The sequence below is a fragment of the Columba livia genome, chromosome 7, assembly GCF_036013475.1.
Source record: "Columba livia isolate bColLiv1 breed racing homer chromosome 7, bColLiv1.pat.W.v2, whole genome shotgun sequence".
NCBI lineage: Eukaryota > Metazoa > Chordata > Aves > Columbiformes > Columbidae > Columba > Columba livia.
In genome coordinates this window covers 5,267,963-5,290,000 of record NC_088608.1, presented here as the reverse complement: position 1 = coordinate 5,290,000, position 22,038 = coordinate 5,267,963, and the positions used below count along the sequence as shown (strand labels likewise).

General features: G+C 36.2%; 1 protein-coding gene across 9 annotated transcripts in view; it reads right to left on the bottom strand.

The window, feature by feature from the left end:
* LRP1B (LDL receptor related protein 1B) overlaps nt 1–22,038 on the bottom strand; it is a 687,728-nt gene that overhangs the window by 419,712 nt on the left and 245,978 nt on the right. For all 9 annotated transcript variants that reach the window (XM_065070319.1, XM_065070313.1, XM_065070311.1 and 6 more), the window contains one exon: nt 2,459–2,596. In XM_065070319.1, coding sequence (XP_064926391.1) covers nt 2,459–2,596 — 138 coding nt within the window. The remainder of the gene's footprint in view (nt 1–2,458; nt 2,597–22,038) is intronic.

Genomic DNA, 22,038 nt, shown 5'->3' with positions numbered 1-22,038 from the left:
AGTACCATTTCACACTGCGGATGTGCTCATATTTTTGCTTGCCAGGGAAAGGTGGAGGTCTGAATATATCTCTCAAAGATCATAATATAATTAATTAACATAAGAATGTTAAATTTAGAGGTTTAGAATTAAAATGAGAATAATTCCAGTTACTGAATGCTTATACTCCATTAGTTCTTAAGCATTATTAGAAGCTCTCACCACTGTGAGGTCGTGACCCATACACTGAAATGCTCTTAGATGTGGTCACACACCCAAAAATTCATATCACGACTTATTTTCCTGGCTGATAGACCGTGACTTATTTACACAGCACTGCCAGTGGTGCTTGCAGTGGGGTATTTTAGCACAGTCAACTCTGTGACCAACTGAGTTGTTTGCAATTAAATACTGAAAACCAATATTATCTCTTTGATCCATCAAAAATTTCATCTGAAAAATGTTGTATAAAGAGGAACACACTTAGAATGCCCTTTTTATTACTAATATCGAGGAAAAGGTGAACGTTACTGTTTTTCATATTCTTTCCTTTCTTAATAGAAATGTGCCCAATAATAACATCAAGAAGTGCCTCTAATAAGCAAGTCAAAACATGCAATTGCTACAAAAATCAATATTAATGAGTTGTTAACCATTTACTTGATGAGGTACTTGGAGACAACTATAAATTATTGTTGTAGTATAGAAGAACTTCATTATCCATTTTTCCTGTGTGGTTTAGACCAAATGTTCGCTGTAGTATATTTTACTAAATTCTATGGGAATTTATTAGATTAGACATTAATTTTACCATAGGGGAATATTCATATTAATATATGATAATAAAGGAGTTGGAATCAACATGAACCTTACAAGGTGTTTATGAGCATGAAGTAAATGGGCATGAATAAAGATTATGTATTTCATGTGCTATCACATTGCAAAGTACAGACAACATATACAGAATGCTACAGATGAAAGCCAAATATACTTAATTTGCACTAACATAGGATTTTACTTTTAGTCTACTTAGTTTTTTTCTGATTCCATTAAATCTCCTCATTTAAAGAGTTAAAATGACAATAAATAAAAATACAAGAGAGTTATAATACAATAATTATCCAGCACTGAAAATTTTGATTCTCTGCCATTTACTCCAGAGTAATTTATCCAAATTTATGAATTATTGAGAAATATACATTTAAACAGTGTGTAATGGATCCATATTGTTCTCTGAAGAACACTCCTCTGCAGCTTTAGGAAGTTTCAGTATGGGACAAATAACTGCTGTGGCCAGTTGAACTTTTGGGGTTTTTTGGATGCTAGGATCAAAATCAATATGCTGACAAAATTTTTGACTTTGTGTAATGCTCATTGAACAAGGGCTATACAAACATAGAGCCTTCAAGAAAAGAAATTATTCCTATCACTGTGAATAACTATTGTCATAGATTTTCTGACAGCCCGTATCCTCACCTGGTTACATAAAAATAACTATTTGTAGTTTTGTGAAGTCAGCAGTATTAACATTGATTCATTCCAGCTGGCACTTTTTTTCTTATTTATTTTTTTTTCATATGGCTTATTCTTGGTATAGGTTTAGACTTGACTATGACAGGTCTGGAAATCTGTCCACATGAACTAATTTTACTTTCTGAACCTTACCATTAATTGTATGTTTTACTGTATATTGTCACATTGGATTGTAGCAGAAGCCCCAGGAGCTATTCCTGAGTTTCTGCTTTTGAACATGAGATCTGTTGAGGATCATCAACAATCATTTCCCTACCAGCATAGTCTGCTGATTGAGACTAACTGACATGTTAATGACTCATTGTATCCAAGACTTGGGCTTATTATGGCAGCCTTGTAACAAGGCAGAGGGTAATACATTTTCTGAGTAGTACAGCCGAGATATTAAAAACCTTCACCACCACCAATTCCTGCCTAAGATTTCTCATCGCCAGAATCTGGTAACTACACTCTTGAAGAGTAAATTATTAGAATAAAATCCCCACAAATGCAAATCCCAAATGCAAAATAGTGCTCATAGCAAATCTGATGTATTTTTCAGTGGTATTCTTTGGCTTTTTTGTTTAAACAGAAGATATAAGGAAAAAAAAAAAAATTCTGTTAGACACTGCTGCCCAATTTTGCTCCCTAAGAACGGGCTTCCTCATCTTTTGGTACGACCATTTCCATCATACAAGGTTAGTAACTGTTAAAGTCCAAAGACCTGCATGGGCTTTTTACTTCCATTCACTTCACACAAAACATTTTTAAAATGAACTTGAAACACACATAAAAATATGCCTCTATCAATCCACTTTTGTTTTATATGTATTCCCAAGAATAAGAAAGTCCCAGTTTTCTTTGAACTAAATATACATGTAGCTATATATATATATATATATATATATATATATTTATCTCCAAAGACTTCAGGTTAATGCATTTTTTCCTCAGCAAATTGACTTACCCCGGCAATGAACTCCTTCGTCGTACCCATCAGAACAGTCATAAACACCATTGCAGAGCTGGGACAAGTGAATGCACTTGTTTGTACCGATGCAATTAACGTAATTCGGGGCGCACTTGACATCTACTTCCTCAGGACCTAAAAAACACAGAAAATTTCTTATAGGTATTTTTCTACCTACAACAAGGCAAAAGAAGTTATACATTGCATTTCCATTTCAAAGCTAAGGGCGACACTCCATGTATTAGTCCATTTTGCAGATTTTCAGTGCATTGTCACTGCATTTAGAAGAATTAAAATCATCAAGAAATTATTAGTGCAATAAAAATGAAACCAATGTGGCAGAGAGGATTATTTCCCCAAAATACAGGTGTTTTACAGATGTTAAAATTAAGCTTTGCAAACATTAAAAACTATAATAAGATTTTTCAATTGTCTTGTGAGTACCATATTGAAAGTAACAAGTACCAATATTACATTCAGTGTTGTGCTATGTAGATAATTCTAGATATTTATGAGATTACATATAAATATTACATATGTATGGCTGCATAAGATCAGATAAACTGTTCCTCCAGCCCAGGAATCTGCCTCTGAATCGGTGCAGTACAGGATGGGAGGGAGAGAACAAGGATGCTGTGATTGTTCCCTTTAGGGTACCAGCCCAGCTGCAATCGCTCTGTGGCCCCGTATCTCTGAAGTGTCACATATAGGGACTTTTGAGGAAGTTTAGGGGTTTTTGAGGATCTCTGTTGTTTATCTCTTACAGAAAGTTCTAACCAATAAAAAATTAAAAAAAAAAAAAAGTACACATGATAAAGACTTTGAGATTTTTAATGCACTGCAAAGAACATTTAGAGGTCTGAAGGGCTTAGTTCATTTAGAGGATGAATGATAATTTATGGACAGTACATGGAGCTCCTTGTTTGCACATACTGGAGCCTGAGTCTGTGCTAAACTCTGACAGCTTGTAAGAGTCCTCAAGGGAGACGCACCCCAGGACATACTATGCTCACGTGAGATTTGCTTTCACCTTCTTCAAGGCACTAATCCAAGCCAAAGGACAGAAATCACAACCAGTAGCTCCCTTGTAAGTGGGAAAATCTCTGCTTTGGAAGATCTTGTCTCTTGAAGTCAGCAGGACAGAGCACAGGAAGGCTCTTTTAAACAAATACACATAGTATTTTTACTTAGCAGGCTGTGTTAACAACTAACTTAGAAAACTTGTCATGACCATAAAACTTCGACTACAAATTTCCACTGCCTTGTTATTATACATGTCAGGGAACTGTCCACCCTCTCAGAATGGGCACAACAATTACTAATTCTCAGCAGTTCACAATGCATCTGCCTGTAGAAGGTATTTGTCCCACCTTTGACCCTTCCAGCTTCTCACCTGGCACCAATGGAGCGACACCAATTATATCCTTGATGTATCACCGAATAACAGAAACATAGCACACTGGTGCTATGGGGATAAAACAGCAATGGATATGGCGATAAACGTATTCTGTCTCAAACAATTTACATGCTTCCAGGATAAGAAAAAAAAACCACAACATATTTTTTATTATGATGATATGGTACATACAGTTTTTCAAGAAAACTTATTTCCTAAGCTAAGGATGCAGGATCTAAATACCCTTTGAACTCAAAGAAAAGAAACAACTCTTCTCACTATACTCTAGATTAAATAAGTGCTTAGCAAATGTAAAGGTACTCAAACACTTCACGAAGAATACATTTTTCCTGTATTTTCCAGCAAAATATATAAGGAAATTAACAAGAGGAAGTTGAGAGATAGTTAAAACTTATCCTAGATACTAGGATTTGAATACAATGGTTCTTAAGGACATGGTTTAGAGGTCGACTTGACAATGTCATGTTAACAGTTGGACTCAATGGTCCTAAAGGTCTTTTCTAACTAAAACAATTATATTATTCTAATAGCAATCAGAGAAGTGTAACCTCCTGTAGAGGTTACTGCACCATGTGAGAAAACCGGAGGTGGGGGCAAGGGGGCTCCATGCCCTTCCCACACAGCATGACCACTGGGTGGGGGGTTGTTCTGTTTTGTTTGTTTGGTTTTGTTTGTTTGTTTGTTTTGTGTTTGAGTTTTTTTGTGTGTTTTTTTTAGTGTGTTTTTTTTGGGGGGGAGTGTAAGACACTTCATCCCATGAAGTGTCCTATGCACACAAAGCTCACAACAGTACTTAAAAGCTCTGGGAGTGCCAAGTGTTCCTCCAGGACAGGTTGAACTCTAAAGAGCTGCCAAAGAGGAATGTAAATAAAGCAGCTTAGGATAGCCAAGCACTCAGGGTCAGGTAGGGCATATAAAACCGAGAGGATTCATTTGATTCCAAGTTCAGTTGCATCAGAACGTGAAAGCACCTAAAATTTAACAAAACCAAGCTAAGTTTCTGACTTGCCATTTATAGTTTGCTTATTCATTGCATTAGAGCAACTCTGAATAGAGTGTGAAGACTAAAAGCATTTTTCTTCTAAATTAGAGGACATACATTAAAAAAAACCCTTACATCTGTGAAGCATGTAAATGACAGTGCTTGCATTACTTACATATAAATCCACGATTGCTAGAGAGCTTTCAGCATTCACAACTTGCCAAGCAGAAAATGGAGCTCTGTGACTAAAAATATATAAGCATGTATATATACACCTTCTAAATTCAAGGAGCAAAAAGATTGCATCTCTTGATTAACATCTACAACCTCAATAGCACTAGTCTGATATACTCCTGTCTAAATATTTGGGGATTTAATTTTGATTTGATGCTTCTTGCTTTTTTAAATTGCAAGACTGCTTCAGGACACAAACATCCTTCAATTTTAAATTTGTTATCTAACTTAAAATACTAGTGGGGGAGCTTCATAAGTTAGATTCCTTCGATTTGGAACCATGTATGAGGGAAAACTGAAGTACTCTCCAAGAAATATTAATGACTTTGTTTTGCTTTCAAGAGAAATTCTGTGCACCACTTGTGAAAACAAAAGGGTTATGATTAGAAGCAATTAACTTATTCACACAGTTAAGACAAACTCATATGTATTTTCTGTTTCCTTACTAGTGTGATGCTTTGGAAGTCAACTTGACTTGAAATTGAAGAGAACTTCAGACCACAAAAGCGCTATTTTATAGGACTTGTGACCTATTTTGACTGGAAAATGATCCTAAAAGGTAACAGGTCTCAATCATCCAATGTCAGTGGAACAAGACAGCATGTGTGAGACAGACTCCCTGCTCACAGTTCCTACCTCCTTCATCAAACACAAAAATTAAGCTAAATGAAGCTGCATGTCACGATGCCTTTGAAGCAGAACACGCTTTTCCCACTGAATCCTACCCAGCTGCTGCACTTTCTGAAATGTCTAATGCAAATAAAGATGAAGAGCTTTTTATCTTTTTTATTCCTCCTCCTTTTCCCTTTAACAGAGAGACACTTCTGGCAGCACTACCAAGTGAACTTTGGGAAAAGGACTCTAAAAGTGTTCCTCTTCAAAATAATCTCACTGTATTTTACTTTAGTGTAAGAATGCTAAGAATATAGCAGACGGATGGTGTCTTTCCTTCCCTTCAAAAGACACAATAATTCCTACCTAGCCTTGCCAGTTGGTGGAAAAACAGTAAAAACTGCTGGTTGCAATTATGGTAATACACCACCTCGATGTTTCAAACACTCACACCAGGACACTGCTTGGCTGGTGAAGAGGACGGGAGCAGTGTCACTCATGCAGCGCTGTGTGGCTCAAGAGATGCTGGCTCAGGAAACTGAGTCTCTATGTGTCTCCTGGAGATAAGTGCCTCTTAACGGATAGATAAATGAGAAATGGAAAAGAAAAAAAAAAGAAGAAAAAGCTGAGCAAGGGCCATGGAGGAAACCCCTGAGGATGGCATCCCACATGGGTAGCCCAGCCTGAGACATCAGGCATCTCCATGGGGATGAGCCTTGATGTCCACCCGTGGGTGAGGGTCAGGATCAGGTGAGGGTGCCAAGGGCAGAGGCAGCCCTGGGATGGCCAAGCAGGTCCACAGGGATGGGTCACTACTCCTTAGGCTCTTAGGGGCATGGTTTAGTGGTAGATTCAGGTTATGGTTGGACTGTATGATCTTAAGGGTCTCTTCCAACCAAAATGGTTCCATGATTCTCTCCCCAAATCCTCCGGAAGACAGGCTGCGCCCAGGAGCAGACAGCCTGAAACCAGGAGGACAGATTTCTTTGGCTGTTGAACTGACCGGGACAGCCATTTCTGATTTGGTCACACTGTGTCTGCCAAGACTCGCTGGACTTTCCCAGCACGTGGGAAAGCATGGAAGAAAACTGCACCGTATTTTAGCAATACCCATGCAGTTTGCAATGAATCCAGCTCAACTCCCTTCAACCAAAGTGCCCTTACTTGAGTGGAGGTTGAGAAGAGGAAAGAGATTCCTCATGATATCCTCCAGCAAGAGACAATGGGATTAATGAAATTAATTAATTACTGTAACTAAGACAAAATAGCCCATAGTTTAAAAGAGAATAATCCACTTAACTTTTAGGATATCTCTAGATAAATATGTGCTTAAATGAAAATATTCCACTGCGGTACAATACAGTATCTGGCTTGCCAAAATCATATATAAGATTGTGAGACCTGTTTCTCCCCATTAACCCCCCCTGCCCTGTAGCATCACTGTGGACTCAGAGCACAGCATAGGATATTTAAGATTGCAGAATTGATTTAAGAACTTAATATTTATTCTTTAACATAGCTCCTGGCAACAAGAAACAACCTGGCACATGCAGTCAAAGCAACATAAAATAGCTGATACAGTTTTTGAAATGTGAGAAGTCATACTCACATCTTTTTTGAAATTTACTTTTTGTCCATTTCATCGACAATAACCAGGGGTTTTAAAAGTGCTCATCTTTTATAAAACTTGAAATCACAACATCTTAATGTTTCTGACCCTGCCAAGCAGAGTAATACTGTACCATAAAGATATTTAAGTTCTAGGGCTAAATTATGGTCATTAGAATAGATTGTTTATGTGGGAAAACAAGAGATTAATGGGAAAAAAAGAGATTATACTTCTATGATTAATACTTTTTATGTTAAATCTTTGAAAACTTCCATGAGGTTGGATACCACATATTCATTTCTGTAGTTACAGGTTAATGTAAAGTGTAAACTAGGCACACGTGGTATCTCATGGTATCATAATTGCTTTAAAACTATTTTTTCACATAGACTAGATGCACATTTTTAATAGTAGGACTTTTAATCACTGGGTAGATTTATGGAAATTGCCTAAAATCTTTACTCTTTGGTATCTTATATATATGCAAAGAAAGGATTTCATATTTAAGGAGGATTTATGTGTCTTAAGTAACCCCTTATGCATTGCTACTTATAGTCATACGCTTTATTCCACCACACGGAATGATAATGAATGTAAGTTTGAAGTCACCTTCAATTAAATCAGGGATTCACCTGCCCATGAAAGAAGAGGAATAATAAACATGGTAGGATGTGTTCAACTGAAGAAAAAGAACGCAGGTGAGATATTGTGCTGTTCCCAGCACAATAAAAGCTGTAATCTCTGACCATGCAGACACAGCTTATTGTCTCCAAAATATTATTTCATTAGAAAGAATAAAACTAATGGCAGCCAGTAGGTCTGTGAGCATGTGAATGAAGGAATATACTTCTAGTATGGCCCCGTGACTTAGGAGCAAATGTAAGAGATGAGCTAAAGAACGCAATACTGAAAAAAAAAAAAAAAAAAAAAAAAAAAACAGAAACAAAAGAGAAAATGAAGAACTTTAGAAATCAAAATATGGCTTTGAGTCACCACAGTTTGAAAATCAGCCATCTGCGCTGATTCACGGCGCTGACGAGTCTGGTGTCTCATCTCTCCTCTCTTTTCATAAACAGAGGAGTGCAGACAATATCAGCCCTGGGGTATCTACCTGCGTTTCCTAGAACAGCCTTTGGCTCATCGGGCTCTGCACAGGGAGAAGAAACACAGCTTTCCATGCCAAAGTTCCCCAAATCCAACCAAGTATTTGCATTGATTTAAGTCGGTGCTTGGAGTGCCAATATGTAAATTTAGTCACTCAAAAACTCATAATGAAACTTAAAAAATAAAAATTAAAAATAACGAAAAATAATTAAGAAAATTGAAATTTACTTTGGAACAATGGTTTCCAATTTTGTCTGTTACTGCAGACAAAATGGTTCACAAGGTTACCTCTCTGTACAACTTAACAGGCCTCAGTGTCACACAAACTCCAATTTCTATGCTGCTGTGCCAGGTTTTTAGCATTGGCACTAGCGTTAAATCCAAATTAACTCACAGGTGCAAACCAGAGCATATGGAAACTGGTGTGTGATGTTCCACAGGTGCCTGCCTGTTCCTCTTCGCATGTTTTCTATAAGTACTAAAGAAAAGCAAACAGCAGACAGCTCAAATGTAATATTATACAGTAACTCTGACTGTTTAAATACTACTTTTTGTTTAAAAGCATGAAAGTTGTTTGCATACTACCATTATAATGACTCTGGTTGAGCAAACACCCTCCCTTTGGCGATCTTTTTCCCGATCGCTGCTTTCTGTGTGTCAGACACTTGCTCATCTTCGCAACACAGATGTAAATAATTAACGGAGCCGCAGGACTCATCTCTTCTATTGTAATGTAGCTGGTGCCACTGGAGAGAAGCACAAAAACTATGCTGATGGTTACGCAAAGGCTGACAATGAGAAAAAAAAAGGTAGGGAAAAGAAGAGGAAACCTTTCTAAAACAGCACAGTTTTGGATCATTATCCAAAAATAAAACCCCCTGGGCACAGACAGGCTGGGGTGAGGACACAGATCTTGGGGTGATCAGCCCAAGAGGAGCCACCAGGATGGGGACCTGGACTAAAAGTGGGGTTTATCCAACATTGATCTACTTACTAAAGTTGTAAAATCTTACAGTAATCAGGCTAATGAGAGTAAAATCAGCTCATAACAGCAAAATCCACCTAGATTCCTAAATGCAGTTGGACATTTTGCATCCAAAAATTACCTCAAATTTTCTAATTCACCCAGTCAAAGTTCTACAAGACTGGAGTAATTTTTCACTGAACAGATCTAAATTTAACCATTTCTGGATTGAACAGCATGACAATGTGATTTTGTGTATATATATTTATATGTATGTACATACATATATGTATTTGCTGTTGTTAAACAAGGGTGGTCCAAGACATCAATAGACACAAAGGAAACCCCAAATTTTACGTGCCCACCAACTTTTCTGCAGCCTCTTTAGTTACAGAAAAAGAGCAAAGTACAAATGATGGCAGACGGAGAGAAAAGAGGAGAAGAAACAAGAGCAGAGTTTCCTGGGGTGTTCCAATATTCTTTCCAAATAATTCATGCACTGTGTCAGAAGATTGACGTAATAAATCAATTAATAAATACATAGTGCTTAAAGACTGCCACACTGTATCAAAAGGAAAATTAGTTTAGGGCAGAGGGTTAATGCAGATACAAAACTGCACTTTATAGAGGAACTGACAGGGACCTAAAGTCCAAAAGATAGATATGTTTTAATGTGACTTTTTTCTTTGCATTTACATTTTTTCCTATGTCAGTGAAAATGTCTTTATTGATACCATCAGCAAGGCTGCATCGTTATGCAAGAAGGCAAAAGAGTGTACTCTGCATATGACACATATTATGACATTTCCATCCCTATAGATCACATTAAAAAACGGTGACCCTTACTAAAGGTAAGGTAAATATCTTAATTTTTGCCTGTTGCTTAAATTAAAATCTGCTGTTCTCTCACTGCTTCATTAGATGCTACCATCTCATCTTTTCTGCACAAATAACCTGACTTCCACTGTCTCAGATTTAATAACTCTCCTCTTTTTTATGGACTCTATAATACATGCATACATATATATAATGTCTTAAAAAGAACATATATAAGCTACTAGTGTGTTAATATGGTAAATCACACTTCCCATTTTCCATTCTATAATACCCTGGAGTTGTGAATATAATTATTGGAAATGGATCTCACATAGTTTTCCAACCTCTGATTTTTCTTAAATATTCCTAAATTTCACCCTTAGAGTTTTGGTTCGAGTTTGTCATAAATGGAGAAACGTAACCTTGCAAAATTATACAGTACAGAAAAAAATGCATTATCTCATATGAAATACCAAAATCCCCTTCTTCGCAGTCAGAAAATACTAATAAAACATGTAGCTGCAGAGAAAACAGATTCAGTTTGGAAGCAAGAAGAATGAAGATGCCACAAGAGGACAGATGTATTATGAACTTTTCTCAAAAATTAAGTCTCTCTCTTATCTTGAAAAAAACAAAATCAATGTGCTAGTGCTGTTTGATTAAAAACAACAATATAACAATTCTCACCATTATAATCTTCCATCACAACTGCCCGGAATAATATAGTTACGCACCAATGACTTGTAGTATTTTTATATATGTGCTCAATGACCGCAGCTTCAACTTGTGCAACAACTTATCATATAGACAACAAAAGAATTTATGTTCTTTGCTACAGTTCCTAAAAATTATAAAGCTAAACCACAGTTTTATTAATCTCTTCATTGTAGGATGTATCAAAATCAAAATAAAAAGGAAGATACTTATATGTACTTATACACAAGCAAAGCGCTTGCAAATATATATTCCGTAGTTATTTTTGGAGAATGGATTTGCAAACATTTGTCAATGAATACTACAGGAAGAGGGGAAAAAAAGCTCTTGGTTTTCAGGAAGCAAAAATAATTAATATTCTTTGTACTTGCAGAGAGAGAAAAGCTTTGCTAATGGTTTTTTTTTGGTGATTTACTATAACACAGTATAGCAATACTTCACGATCAATGAAGTAAAACATGAATATTGTCTCATGTAGATGGCCATTCCTCATTAGTTATAAGGAGCCTATTTTTAATTTGGAGATTTTTACTTAATTAGTGACACACATCTCAAGGCTGTCTTGTGTCAACTGTTGTAATGACTCGATGTCTACACGCAATACAAAATGGGCTGCTAATAGACTCTCAGTTTGAGAAAAATGATACATTAGGTGAACAAAAGAAGTGTTAATTACTTCCACAATTAAAGTATCTAATACCAGCAATATCGTAACAAATCAACACTTATGTTATAGGTACTTACATATCCAAAGCGTATAAATGTCAGTGGAAAAATGCATGTAGAAGTTCTTTATAGAAAAATGAAGTGGTGTTATAGAAGGGGCTGGATAGAACACAGAAAATGAGATCTGAATCTCTGCAGCACATTCACTCGATTAGACATTAAAAAAATGCATTTGACTATATTTACACACATCATCCATCTATGTATATTCCATTCTATTATTTTCCAGTTGGCTCTTCATTAGGCTGCAGAAATTTTATTAAAATAAGGGAATAAAGGAGTTATTTACTGGATCATATCTGGAGCAAGCTCTGGACATTCTGATGGGAATCCTTCTGTAGCACCTACAGAGAACCTCAAAAATGACTATGGGTTGAGACAGAATTTACTCAGTTCATGTTTGCATCAGGAGAACCAGAATTCAAACCCAGAAATAGTTCTAAAGTCCCAAGTAACATGAAAGTTCACAGGGTTTGATGAGATTCATAACGTAAGACACAGGTGTTTTAAAAACAAAAAAGCACTACAACATACACTGATACCTTGACTTGTTATTTTAAATAGCAAAAAAAAGAAGTTTTCAGCCTGTCTGCAATATATTAAAGCTTTTCCGATGCTAACGTCATCTACTAAAATCATGTGTTATTTATGATTTTGGGGTAGGAATTCACCATTAAAATGCGTAACTATGTTCTATAACCCCATGAAAATTTAGCTTAGAGGGCCAACACTTCATAAGTATTTGAGCTTTTTTTAAAAAGAAAATGTTATTACATCTGCATTACTTATTCATTTTAAAGATTAACTTATATGTTTAATTCAACTTTACTGCAGTAACTTAGAAATACATCTCATGCATTTTTAAACTGAGCTAGGTACTTTGCAATCATAAAGTTATTCATTTTTATTTTGTACACAGACATATTAATGTAAACTACACCTAATTAAAATAAATTGTGACATGTTTCTTCTTATGCAGTCGCGCACTGAAATGATTGAGAACCAATTTTAATTGTTCTAAGAACAAAGTTTAACACTATAAAAGATTTAATCAGGTTTGTTAGAGTGCACACTGCTTCAAAAAGGTAAAAAACACAAGATTTCGTATTATATAGACACTGATGGTCCTGTAACTATGAACTGACTTGGAATGCCATCAATTCCAAACAAAAAGTAACATATGTTTTAGTGGATATCAAAGTAAAGTTTCCATCTCTGACAATAAATCCGTGGCCTTACTTTCTTCGAAAGAAATATAGAAAACATGACCAAAACATAGAAATATGACAAAAATTAGAACAGCTGGTAAAAAAATCCTGTATTACTACAGGAAACATTTATTTAGTGGTAAAAATGAATGTTATGCTGGTATGCATGCATTTTCTGGTATAAATTTGTATTTTCAAGTCTATACTGAGTTTTAAATGTATAGGCACAGAATCCTACCCTTCAAAAACAATGGTGATATTAATGACATAAAATCAATTATTCTTCTATTATATTAAAAACAAACAAACCATTTTACCATGTGGTTCCTAAACACTACTAGTGAATCAGTGTTCAGTAATTTGGGCTGAGAATGAGCAGTATCTATCAAATGAATAGGCTGACTTGCAGCTCTGAATAAGTGCTGCAATTTAAGTGTCTTTTGAGTAGGGACATTTATTGTTCAATTTAAAGAAAAAGTGGAAATTTTCCAGGAAAGTGATGTCACATAACAGATATTGTTGGGGTACCACTGTTCTTGTTTGGATGGTTGGGTTTTGTTTCTTTGTTTGTTTAAGTCTACAATAATGAAAGAAGATATATATATCTGATAACTACAGAAGATGTATGGGTGAGTTTGAGTGCTGTCAGAATTATTTACACTCTTTCCAGTCAGATTACTGAAGAAGTAGTTCATTTACATGAACACAATTTCAAGCAATTCCTTTTGTGGTTCCTGAACTTGTCTGCTTTCCTCTGGCATTTGGTGAAGCACAAAATTCACTTTATTCTGATGAAAGCAGCTCAGAAAGAAAAGATGGTGATATTCATATTTTACCTGAATACATTCCTAAGGACATTTAGGACATATATACTTAAAGATTTAATTTACAGACTGCTGCACTGACAATGTTATCCTATTAATCTCAACAGTTTCTCTTTGTGCTGTGTATTTCTGGGTTAGGACCTAAAAAGTACCATAATTGTGTTCCTTCTCTTAGCATTGCTTGGCTTTCATCTCTGTTCAACTCCTATTAACCTCAATCAACTTCCACAAGACCAGGATGGGATTTTAGTTATCATGCATTCATATTTTTAATCTTCAGTTTCTTACACCTCAGTGTCTCTTTATTTCCCTCCAAAGCAAAGCAATCAATGGCGTCCACAGATATTCTGCTTTAAAAGCATTTTGCAAACATTTAATTTTTTGTCTGTCCACTACCTCCCATGACTACACAACTGCTGAGTCTACATCTAGAGCATGTAAGGCATGTGGAGTGAAATTAGGCAAAATTTCAACAACTAAACTCAATCTTGAGAACTGGAACAGTCCACTAAGTGGAAAAGTCACTTCAGCAAGTGCCATCCATTGACATCCGTTTTCATTTCCAAGCAGACCTATGTAGAAACACCTGGGATAGCCCAAAGCAGGGGTGTTTGCACAGCACACTGAAGCATGGCAATAGAGTTGCAAGTTCAGCTGCGAAAAACAAACTTTAAAACCATTTAAATTAATTTACCTTAATGATTAACTGCAGCTGGGATCAACCTGGGCTTTCAGAGCTGCAACTAAACAGATGCTAGTGCTTATAGCCCTAAGGCAAACTGAATATTTTTTCTTATTTCCAAGCCAAAGACCTGAATTGCAAGTTAAGAACTAGAATTGCTATAGTAGACAGAAGAATTTGTATTGTCTTTTTGTGTGTTACTGGAGAAAGATGGAGTTAGGTACACTAGATGCCTTTTTGAGGGCTGTCCATTTGCTGCACAAATGCTCTGCAGGGGTACAGGGTCCGAACACGCATAATATTTTAGTACAAAGCCTGCAGGGATCCAACATTGTGCCAAACTACCCATTTTTACTTTGTTAGTTTTGCTTAAAAAAGAAAAAAACGTCAGAACCTCACCCTGGTGAAACCTGCATTTGTTCTCTGACTAAAACCAGAGATTAAAACCAATGGTGTTTGTTTTACTGTCAGTTTGTGGTTGTTGACTTGCCCATTCTACATGAGAATTTGTTGATGTCCTCCTAAATCCAAGAAGATCAGTTATGAAGATCAGTAGCTGGCATGACTTTCTATCCCTGTTTTCCATTTTGCTATTTTAAAAAAGTGTTCTTTCATTCTTGCGCTATTAAAATTTGGCTCAATTTTAAAAGAATGGAGAAAAATTCTTTTTTCCTTCTCTGTGACCTTTACATCTCAATTATAGAGAGTATAAGTAAACAATGGAGTTGGAGTGAAGTATTTTAAATGTAACTTCTATTCTTGCTCTTTCTCACAGAAGCTTTTTGCTTTTTCTCATGCTAGAGATGATTAAAAAAGAGACGCCTACACCACGAAGAACAATCTCAGCCTCTGGACCTATTAGCTACGTACAACAAATACTTGAAAAGTGATGTTTCCCTTTCTCTCTGCTATTGTCCTGTGGATGCTTTTAAGCAAAAAAAAAATTCAACATGCTGTTTGCGGGACCTTTCTCCCATCTTTTGTTTTCTCGGCCTCCTGGTGGTCTTTGTTTTGAGTTTTTATTATTAAAAAATACCACTTTCAAATGCTTTTTTAGTCCTGACTCATTTTCTGCCATTCACATTACTTTCTCTGATTTCCTTTCTCTGGTTTTGCCCTTTTTACACACAAAAAGAAAGGTATTGAAGCTGAGATCACAATGTAAAAATATTTGCCCCATTTTTCCTTGCAAACATACTGCCTTATTTTCAGATCTGTTCTTTGGAATCTTAGTCCTCAACTTCACTTGTATCAGGTTTGCTTGAAGGTAATTTTCCTTTATCACAAGAAAAATACCAAGCAAACCTCCTGGCCTGTGCACCAGTACCCAAATAAATTTAAAGGACTTTATTTAACAACCAAACAGAAGTGCTTTTCCCATTTATTCTCCAAAAAAAGTTGTGGGGCTCCTTGCTCCCAATGTGGGCCTTGAAACACGAATATTAGTTTTAAAAGTTTCTCCCCTCTCACTGCCTACAAAGTAGCTATAGAATCAGCAGTAAAAATAGATATGAAAGACAAATAAATAACAGAAATGGTATTAGTGTAGACATACCTGCATAGTCAAAGTAACATTGGAAGTATAACCCAGGATCAGAGACAATCAGTTAGGTAACAGAAATAGGCAGTAAATGGGGAAAGAAAAAAAATTAATAATAAAAAAAAAAAAAAAAAAAATCAAGAACTACATTTGCTATAACATTTTTGTGCACTTTTAAACACCTACAATGTTTGCTTTAATTGATGAGTAAGAAAATAGGTTTTTCTTAATTTAAATGAGTTGAAAAAATAAGGTCTTATGTGTATCTCTATAGATTCAATAAATGTATTTCCATGTCTACAAACAGACAAATATTCACTATTAACTGTCACTGAGGAACCTTTATGTGTAGAAAGATAAACAGGAGGAACATTTGTGGAGTTCCATAAGATTTCAAAAACCTCATCACTGCTTGCATTGTTTCCCTGGAATATTTACTGGTGTGCAGACACAAACAACTATTACCTGAAAGATTATCACTTGGAGCTCTAAGTGAAGCCACTCAGTCCCCGGGAAAGCTCATACAGAAATTGCCACGGTTTCTGAACAAAGTCCATAGACTTCGGTGCCTCAACTCCGGAACCTTTTCTTTTTTTTAATACCTAAAGTCTGAGACATTCTGGGTTTCCAAAAATCCTTTCTTCTCAATGAATTATTCAAAGTTTAAATTTTACATCCACAAAATATCAGAGTATTGCAATCCTGTCCACGCACTGCCAGGATTTTAACTGGTTCAACAACTAGATTTTTGAGTCAGGCGCAGCATTTCGTTCATCATTCAGCTTCTTTTTCAGAGGTGTTCCATTATTTGATGACTAATTGCCGTACCGAACATCATCTCTCCTGTTGCACAGTTTAACCTGTAGTTTTTGGGCAGCGTACAGCGAGCTTTGCTGTCAGAACCATTGGGGGAATGGAATTCACGCTTGGCCTATTGGGCCAATTCCGTTCCTGCACGGCCGGCTCATAGACCGACTTTTAGTTCACAGGCAATCCCTTCCCTTTCTGAACACAACTACAAATCATACAATTAGTGTCCTTTTATATCTGAAGAAAGAAATCCAAATGTTAACTAAATGCATTTTTTCCTCTTGACATGCCTTCACAATGGCACCTCAGTTGTCTTAGTCCACCAGCCATACACTACTAATAGGGTTTTTTCTTTTCCTTCAGACTTCCCATTTCATCTCACTTCTAAAACTGTATTTACCACCAAGATTTGATTTTTCTGAACACTTTTGCATCTTTTTTGTTTTCATGAGTTTCAGTTAGTCCCTATGCCATAGCAATTCCATAGAGACTCCATATTTTACCAACTTTCTCTCCTCTTCTAGAGAAGTAGATTTCCCAACAGATCTCAATAAAAGCAAAAAAAGATTTCTGAAAAATGCAGGCAGACTTTTGAATGACCTCTTTCATCATTTATAGAAGTTTATGCTTTTCTTAATCTGTCTTTATTATTGAGATTTTTCTCTAGGTTTTCTATTGCTAATCATCATTAGGTGTTTTGCTACAGCTTACTTTTTCTTTTCTGAACAGAAATGGAATAATAATAAGAAGAAAGCTGTTTGTTTTCTGAAAACGGTTCCCAGAATGTTGTAACCTCGTTGAGATTTCTCAACTGGAGCAGAAGAAACACATGAATTAAAGTTTTCCACATCTTTGACCAATACTCAAGACACTGGATTATTCTGTGCTCTCTGATTTCACAACTTTCTCAATAACTTCTACTTAAAACTGATACTGTTCATGCAGTGGGTGTATTTCAACTTTCAGCATCTCTCATTCACCAACCAAGTCCATATATTCCAACATAACCACATACCTCTTCACATAAAAGCATAACTGTCTTGCATCAGTTCATATTTTCATGACGATACCCCAAGTGCCTGCACTGTTTATTTCTGCAGCTCTCAAACAACATCAGTGAGATCAGTAAGTAAAATAATTTTGCTTTGCTTTGTTTTTAATGGGAAAGCTGAGACTTCTTCAGCCTGTAGCTTAAATTGTTTGGCATTTCAAATACCATCTGGTTTGTGCTGGACACATGCCATCGACAGACAAACACTTACAGAAAGAGACTCGGCTGTTATTGCCACATTCGTCACTTGCCTCGGTGGTTTTTTACACTGCAAGTCTTTCCTGGTTCATAACCATATTTACTTACATTTGCAGGAAATCATCCTCTTTTAACAGGCTACTTTACAATTTATTTTAAATACGAACTGAAGAAAACAAATCATCAGTTTTCATAAAGGCTGAGAACCTTCTGCTACCTCCCACCGCTTCTCATCTGGACTGCGGGTGGTGTCACCAGGTGGGCAACTCAAACCAAGCACAAGTGATGCAGCAACAGCTACTTCAGCCTTCACAGGCAACTCCACCCCCCGGCCCATCACGCACACGTTACCTTTAGTGAAATGAAAAGCAGTTTTCAGTGGGGAAAAATTGATTTTGTGCCTGTAATGAACTTGGCAAAACTGCCTCATAAAGAAAGGAGTAGATTTTTTTTTAAGTTTTAGAACACTTTTTTTTTTTCTTCTGCCATGTCCCTCCAGGTTTTATGGAAGGATCGTTCTTCCTATCAAAGACTATTTGAAAGTTGGAGGCACAGTCACATGTACACACTCCCAGAGCTGGCAATCAAATACCTTATTTCTCCTTAGGTCTCCTAAGAGCTTCCCAGTAGAAAGCCATAGGTAATTAACCCCCTTCTCCCTCCTGTATGCAATTTTGCAAGCACTATGACTACTATTTTCCAGAAACTCTGTACGACCAAAATCCAGTAACACAGTGCTGCTGGGATGTCAGTGCAATCTCATTCATCCCCTGAGCGTGGCAAAGTTTGATCATGTTCATCCTGAATGCAACAGTGCGCTGCATGTTGTAGAAATGGATTATCACTTCTGATTCTTGTAAGTGTCACCTACTCAGCCAAGCACGCCATCCTTCCTACCCGTACCTTTTTTCTGGTTGCAATGCCGTAACCACTAGTTTAATCCCTCAGATGAAAATTTCTAAAGCCAGACTGCTTGTTTGAAGGCTGCGTTGTCACAAGCAGCTGCATTAATTAAAGTAGAAAATTCAAATGCTTTTATAGTCATTCATGCTTTGAAGGAACTGAAGATTTTACAAGCTGCTTTTCCAGCTGTTATCTCACTTTTTCACCTCGCCCTCCCTGTGCTTTCTTGCAAGTGTTGGGGTTTTTTTCCCCTTGACCTAAAGTGATTTTCAACTTATCTACATTCAACAACCGGGAAGACTGCTTGAGTGACTTGACATCTGTTTCCATAGAGCTAGAGATCTCTCTGTCACCCTTGATCTGAGGACAGTTGTTGAGATGCACAGCGGTTCAAATGATTGTCAGATCTGACTGTAATCGGCCTTTTGTAGAGCTTCAGTGAGCTGCTGAACAGAGATATCATCTCAGGAGGACAAGTGCCTCGGTGCACACGAGCTGACTGACATTTATTCTTTAGGCCAGCACAGCAATCAGGGTTTGGACCCTGTTTTGGTGCTTAAAACAAAAACAAACGTAAAAGAAAAGGCAAAGGGGAAAAAAAATACTTGCCCCTCTCCAATCTAAATCCCACACTCTCATCAACAACCAAAGATAAATAAAAATAAACTAAAAACCTACAAATTAGCTCTATAGATAAAGTAAATTCTATCTGACTTCTCAGTAAGACACAATTCTCCCATTCTATCCAACCTCTTAGTAAGTCATAATCCTCTCCAGAACTACAATGTTTGATTGTGATTGAGTTCATTATCCTAATTTCATCAAAATCTCTCTCCACCTCCTATGAAATAAGTAAACCAAATGTTAATCCTTCCAAACTACAGGGTGTAAGTGAAGGCCAGGATGTCACACTGGTCTGTAGGACACGGACTGAATCTTGTCCATTCCGGTATGTCAGCAGATAAATAGGTGGGCAGATTGGTAGGCAGGTAGGTAGACAGATGGGAGATTTTGCTTATTTGTTACATTATCTGATTTTATGTCAGAAGAACCGACATTATGAAAGGAAGAAAGAGCACAGAGTGAATAGAGAAGTGTACCCATCATTGATTTTTCTCTTCCTGCATTAGATGAGGTGAACTGAAAGCATGTGAAAACACCATTTTACAGCGACAGAGAGCCTTCAAAAAGAAAAAGGCAAATGTCAGTAAAAAGATATAAAATAATATATGTGAAAGCATTTTAAGAGGATGACAAACAGCAAAAGCAGGAAGGATGAAGAACAGTAACTACATTTATCACAGAAAAAAGCTTTGCGAGCTCTGGGTTTGATAACTCTTTTAGTGGATACGCCTTCAAGGGCAACAGATGCTTTTATATTATTGACCCTTTAATGAAGTGCTACCAACTTTTAGTCAGGAAATCCTTCTGAAAACCAAGTCACTCAGCAGAAGCCACTCCTCACATATTTGTTAGATATTTATACCCTGATCTGGGTATTTGTTAGTAAACAAAATCTTCAATCTGAGCAAGTAGATAATGTAATCAATTGACAAGAGGCACTAGCTTCAGAAGGGAAAGGGAAAGAAGAATCAGATGAAATACCCAAAAAACCCATAGTGGTAGCAAAGAGAAGACAGAGCAACAAAATACAGGAAAAAAACCCAAAACTTACACAAGAATCTGATGCAGGTCTGCTGCAAGTAGAACTACTTAAAAACATCTAAAAATCTCCAGTTTGAAGAAACATACCTAATGACTTGACAAATCATTAATGTACACATGTTGAACACACAGACAAGTACTGAAGACTAACAGAAACACAGCTTTAAATTAAATATTGCTACCAATTACATAGTATGTATGTGTAACTAACAGGTACCCTATAATAGTCTTTCCATAACATAACCCCTCTATACTAACCTCACACAAAAAATAAGAACTATTAATGCAGTCTAATATGATATTCACAGTCACGATTTACTTCAAATAAAAAAGGTTTACTGTACTATGGGACCCTGTGATTCCCTAGAAACACATATTTATATAAATCATCAAGAAATATTAATGTAAAAGTGTGAAAGATTGATTTAAATAAAATCTTCAAAAAAGGTTCGGATCAAGATTTCAAGATGATTTTCATTCCAGTCCCTGAATTCCAGGAAGATTTGTCAATATTGATATGTCCTCCTCATTTTTCTGAAAGACATATTTAGCTCCATTTAAAATAACTAATGAGGCTTTAATTTGAAAAACATCATATCAGGGTCTCGAGGGTATGTTGATGGAGAGACAGTATGTAAATTATCAAATTCAAGTAATCAAATATACAAGAAATGCAAAAAATGCATGCAAGATCATGCATAATTGACTACATGCTAAGTGTAAGCACAATACATTTTTTAGTAATTTGTTTATTAGACCCATAATTGAACTTTTTCTTCTATTTGGAGATAATAATACTCTCTAACTTTGAAATTAAGAACATCAGCTGCCTTATTGAAGACTTTCAAGTGTGACTCTAAGTGCCTAACACAGCTAACATTAAATAATTACAAGCAGATTGCGTGGCTATATTAGTTAATATTTTTACATTATTTGTTTATAGCAACATAAATCAGGAATAAGTTCACAGAAATCAAGGATATTACAGGGCTATAAAGTGGATGACTGTAAAGATGACCTGCCCCATTAGAATAAATGTTCATTATGGCTGCCTTTCAAGTAGGAAGAATTGATTGATGATGGGGGGAAATATTCCCCATGCCCAAGAGAGACAGAACCCTTTACCTGATAGGAATGATCACATTTAGTCAATCAATCAAGATCAGATGAATCATTTATGCAACACACTTGCCAGCATAAGTTCCTTACTAGCCATTCGACTATTAATTTATCTTGTGATACTACTCATTTGGTTTCTGAATTCCAGTGACATTTCTTCCCTGCTTTGAATTCTCTTCAACCAAGCCAGCTACGAAAGTTATTCCACAGATGTATCACAGGTGTATCACTTCCTTTGCACAATGTTGTGAATAAAAGTATGTTTTTATTAATGTTGCAAGGAGAAAAAAGGTCTCAGGAATATTTTTTTTTAAATATATATATTCTTGCAACTTGGACTGGCTATTTGTAATATTTCCTTATGTCTAATTGCTGATATACCATGACACTTTTACTTAA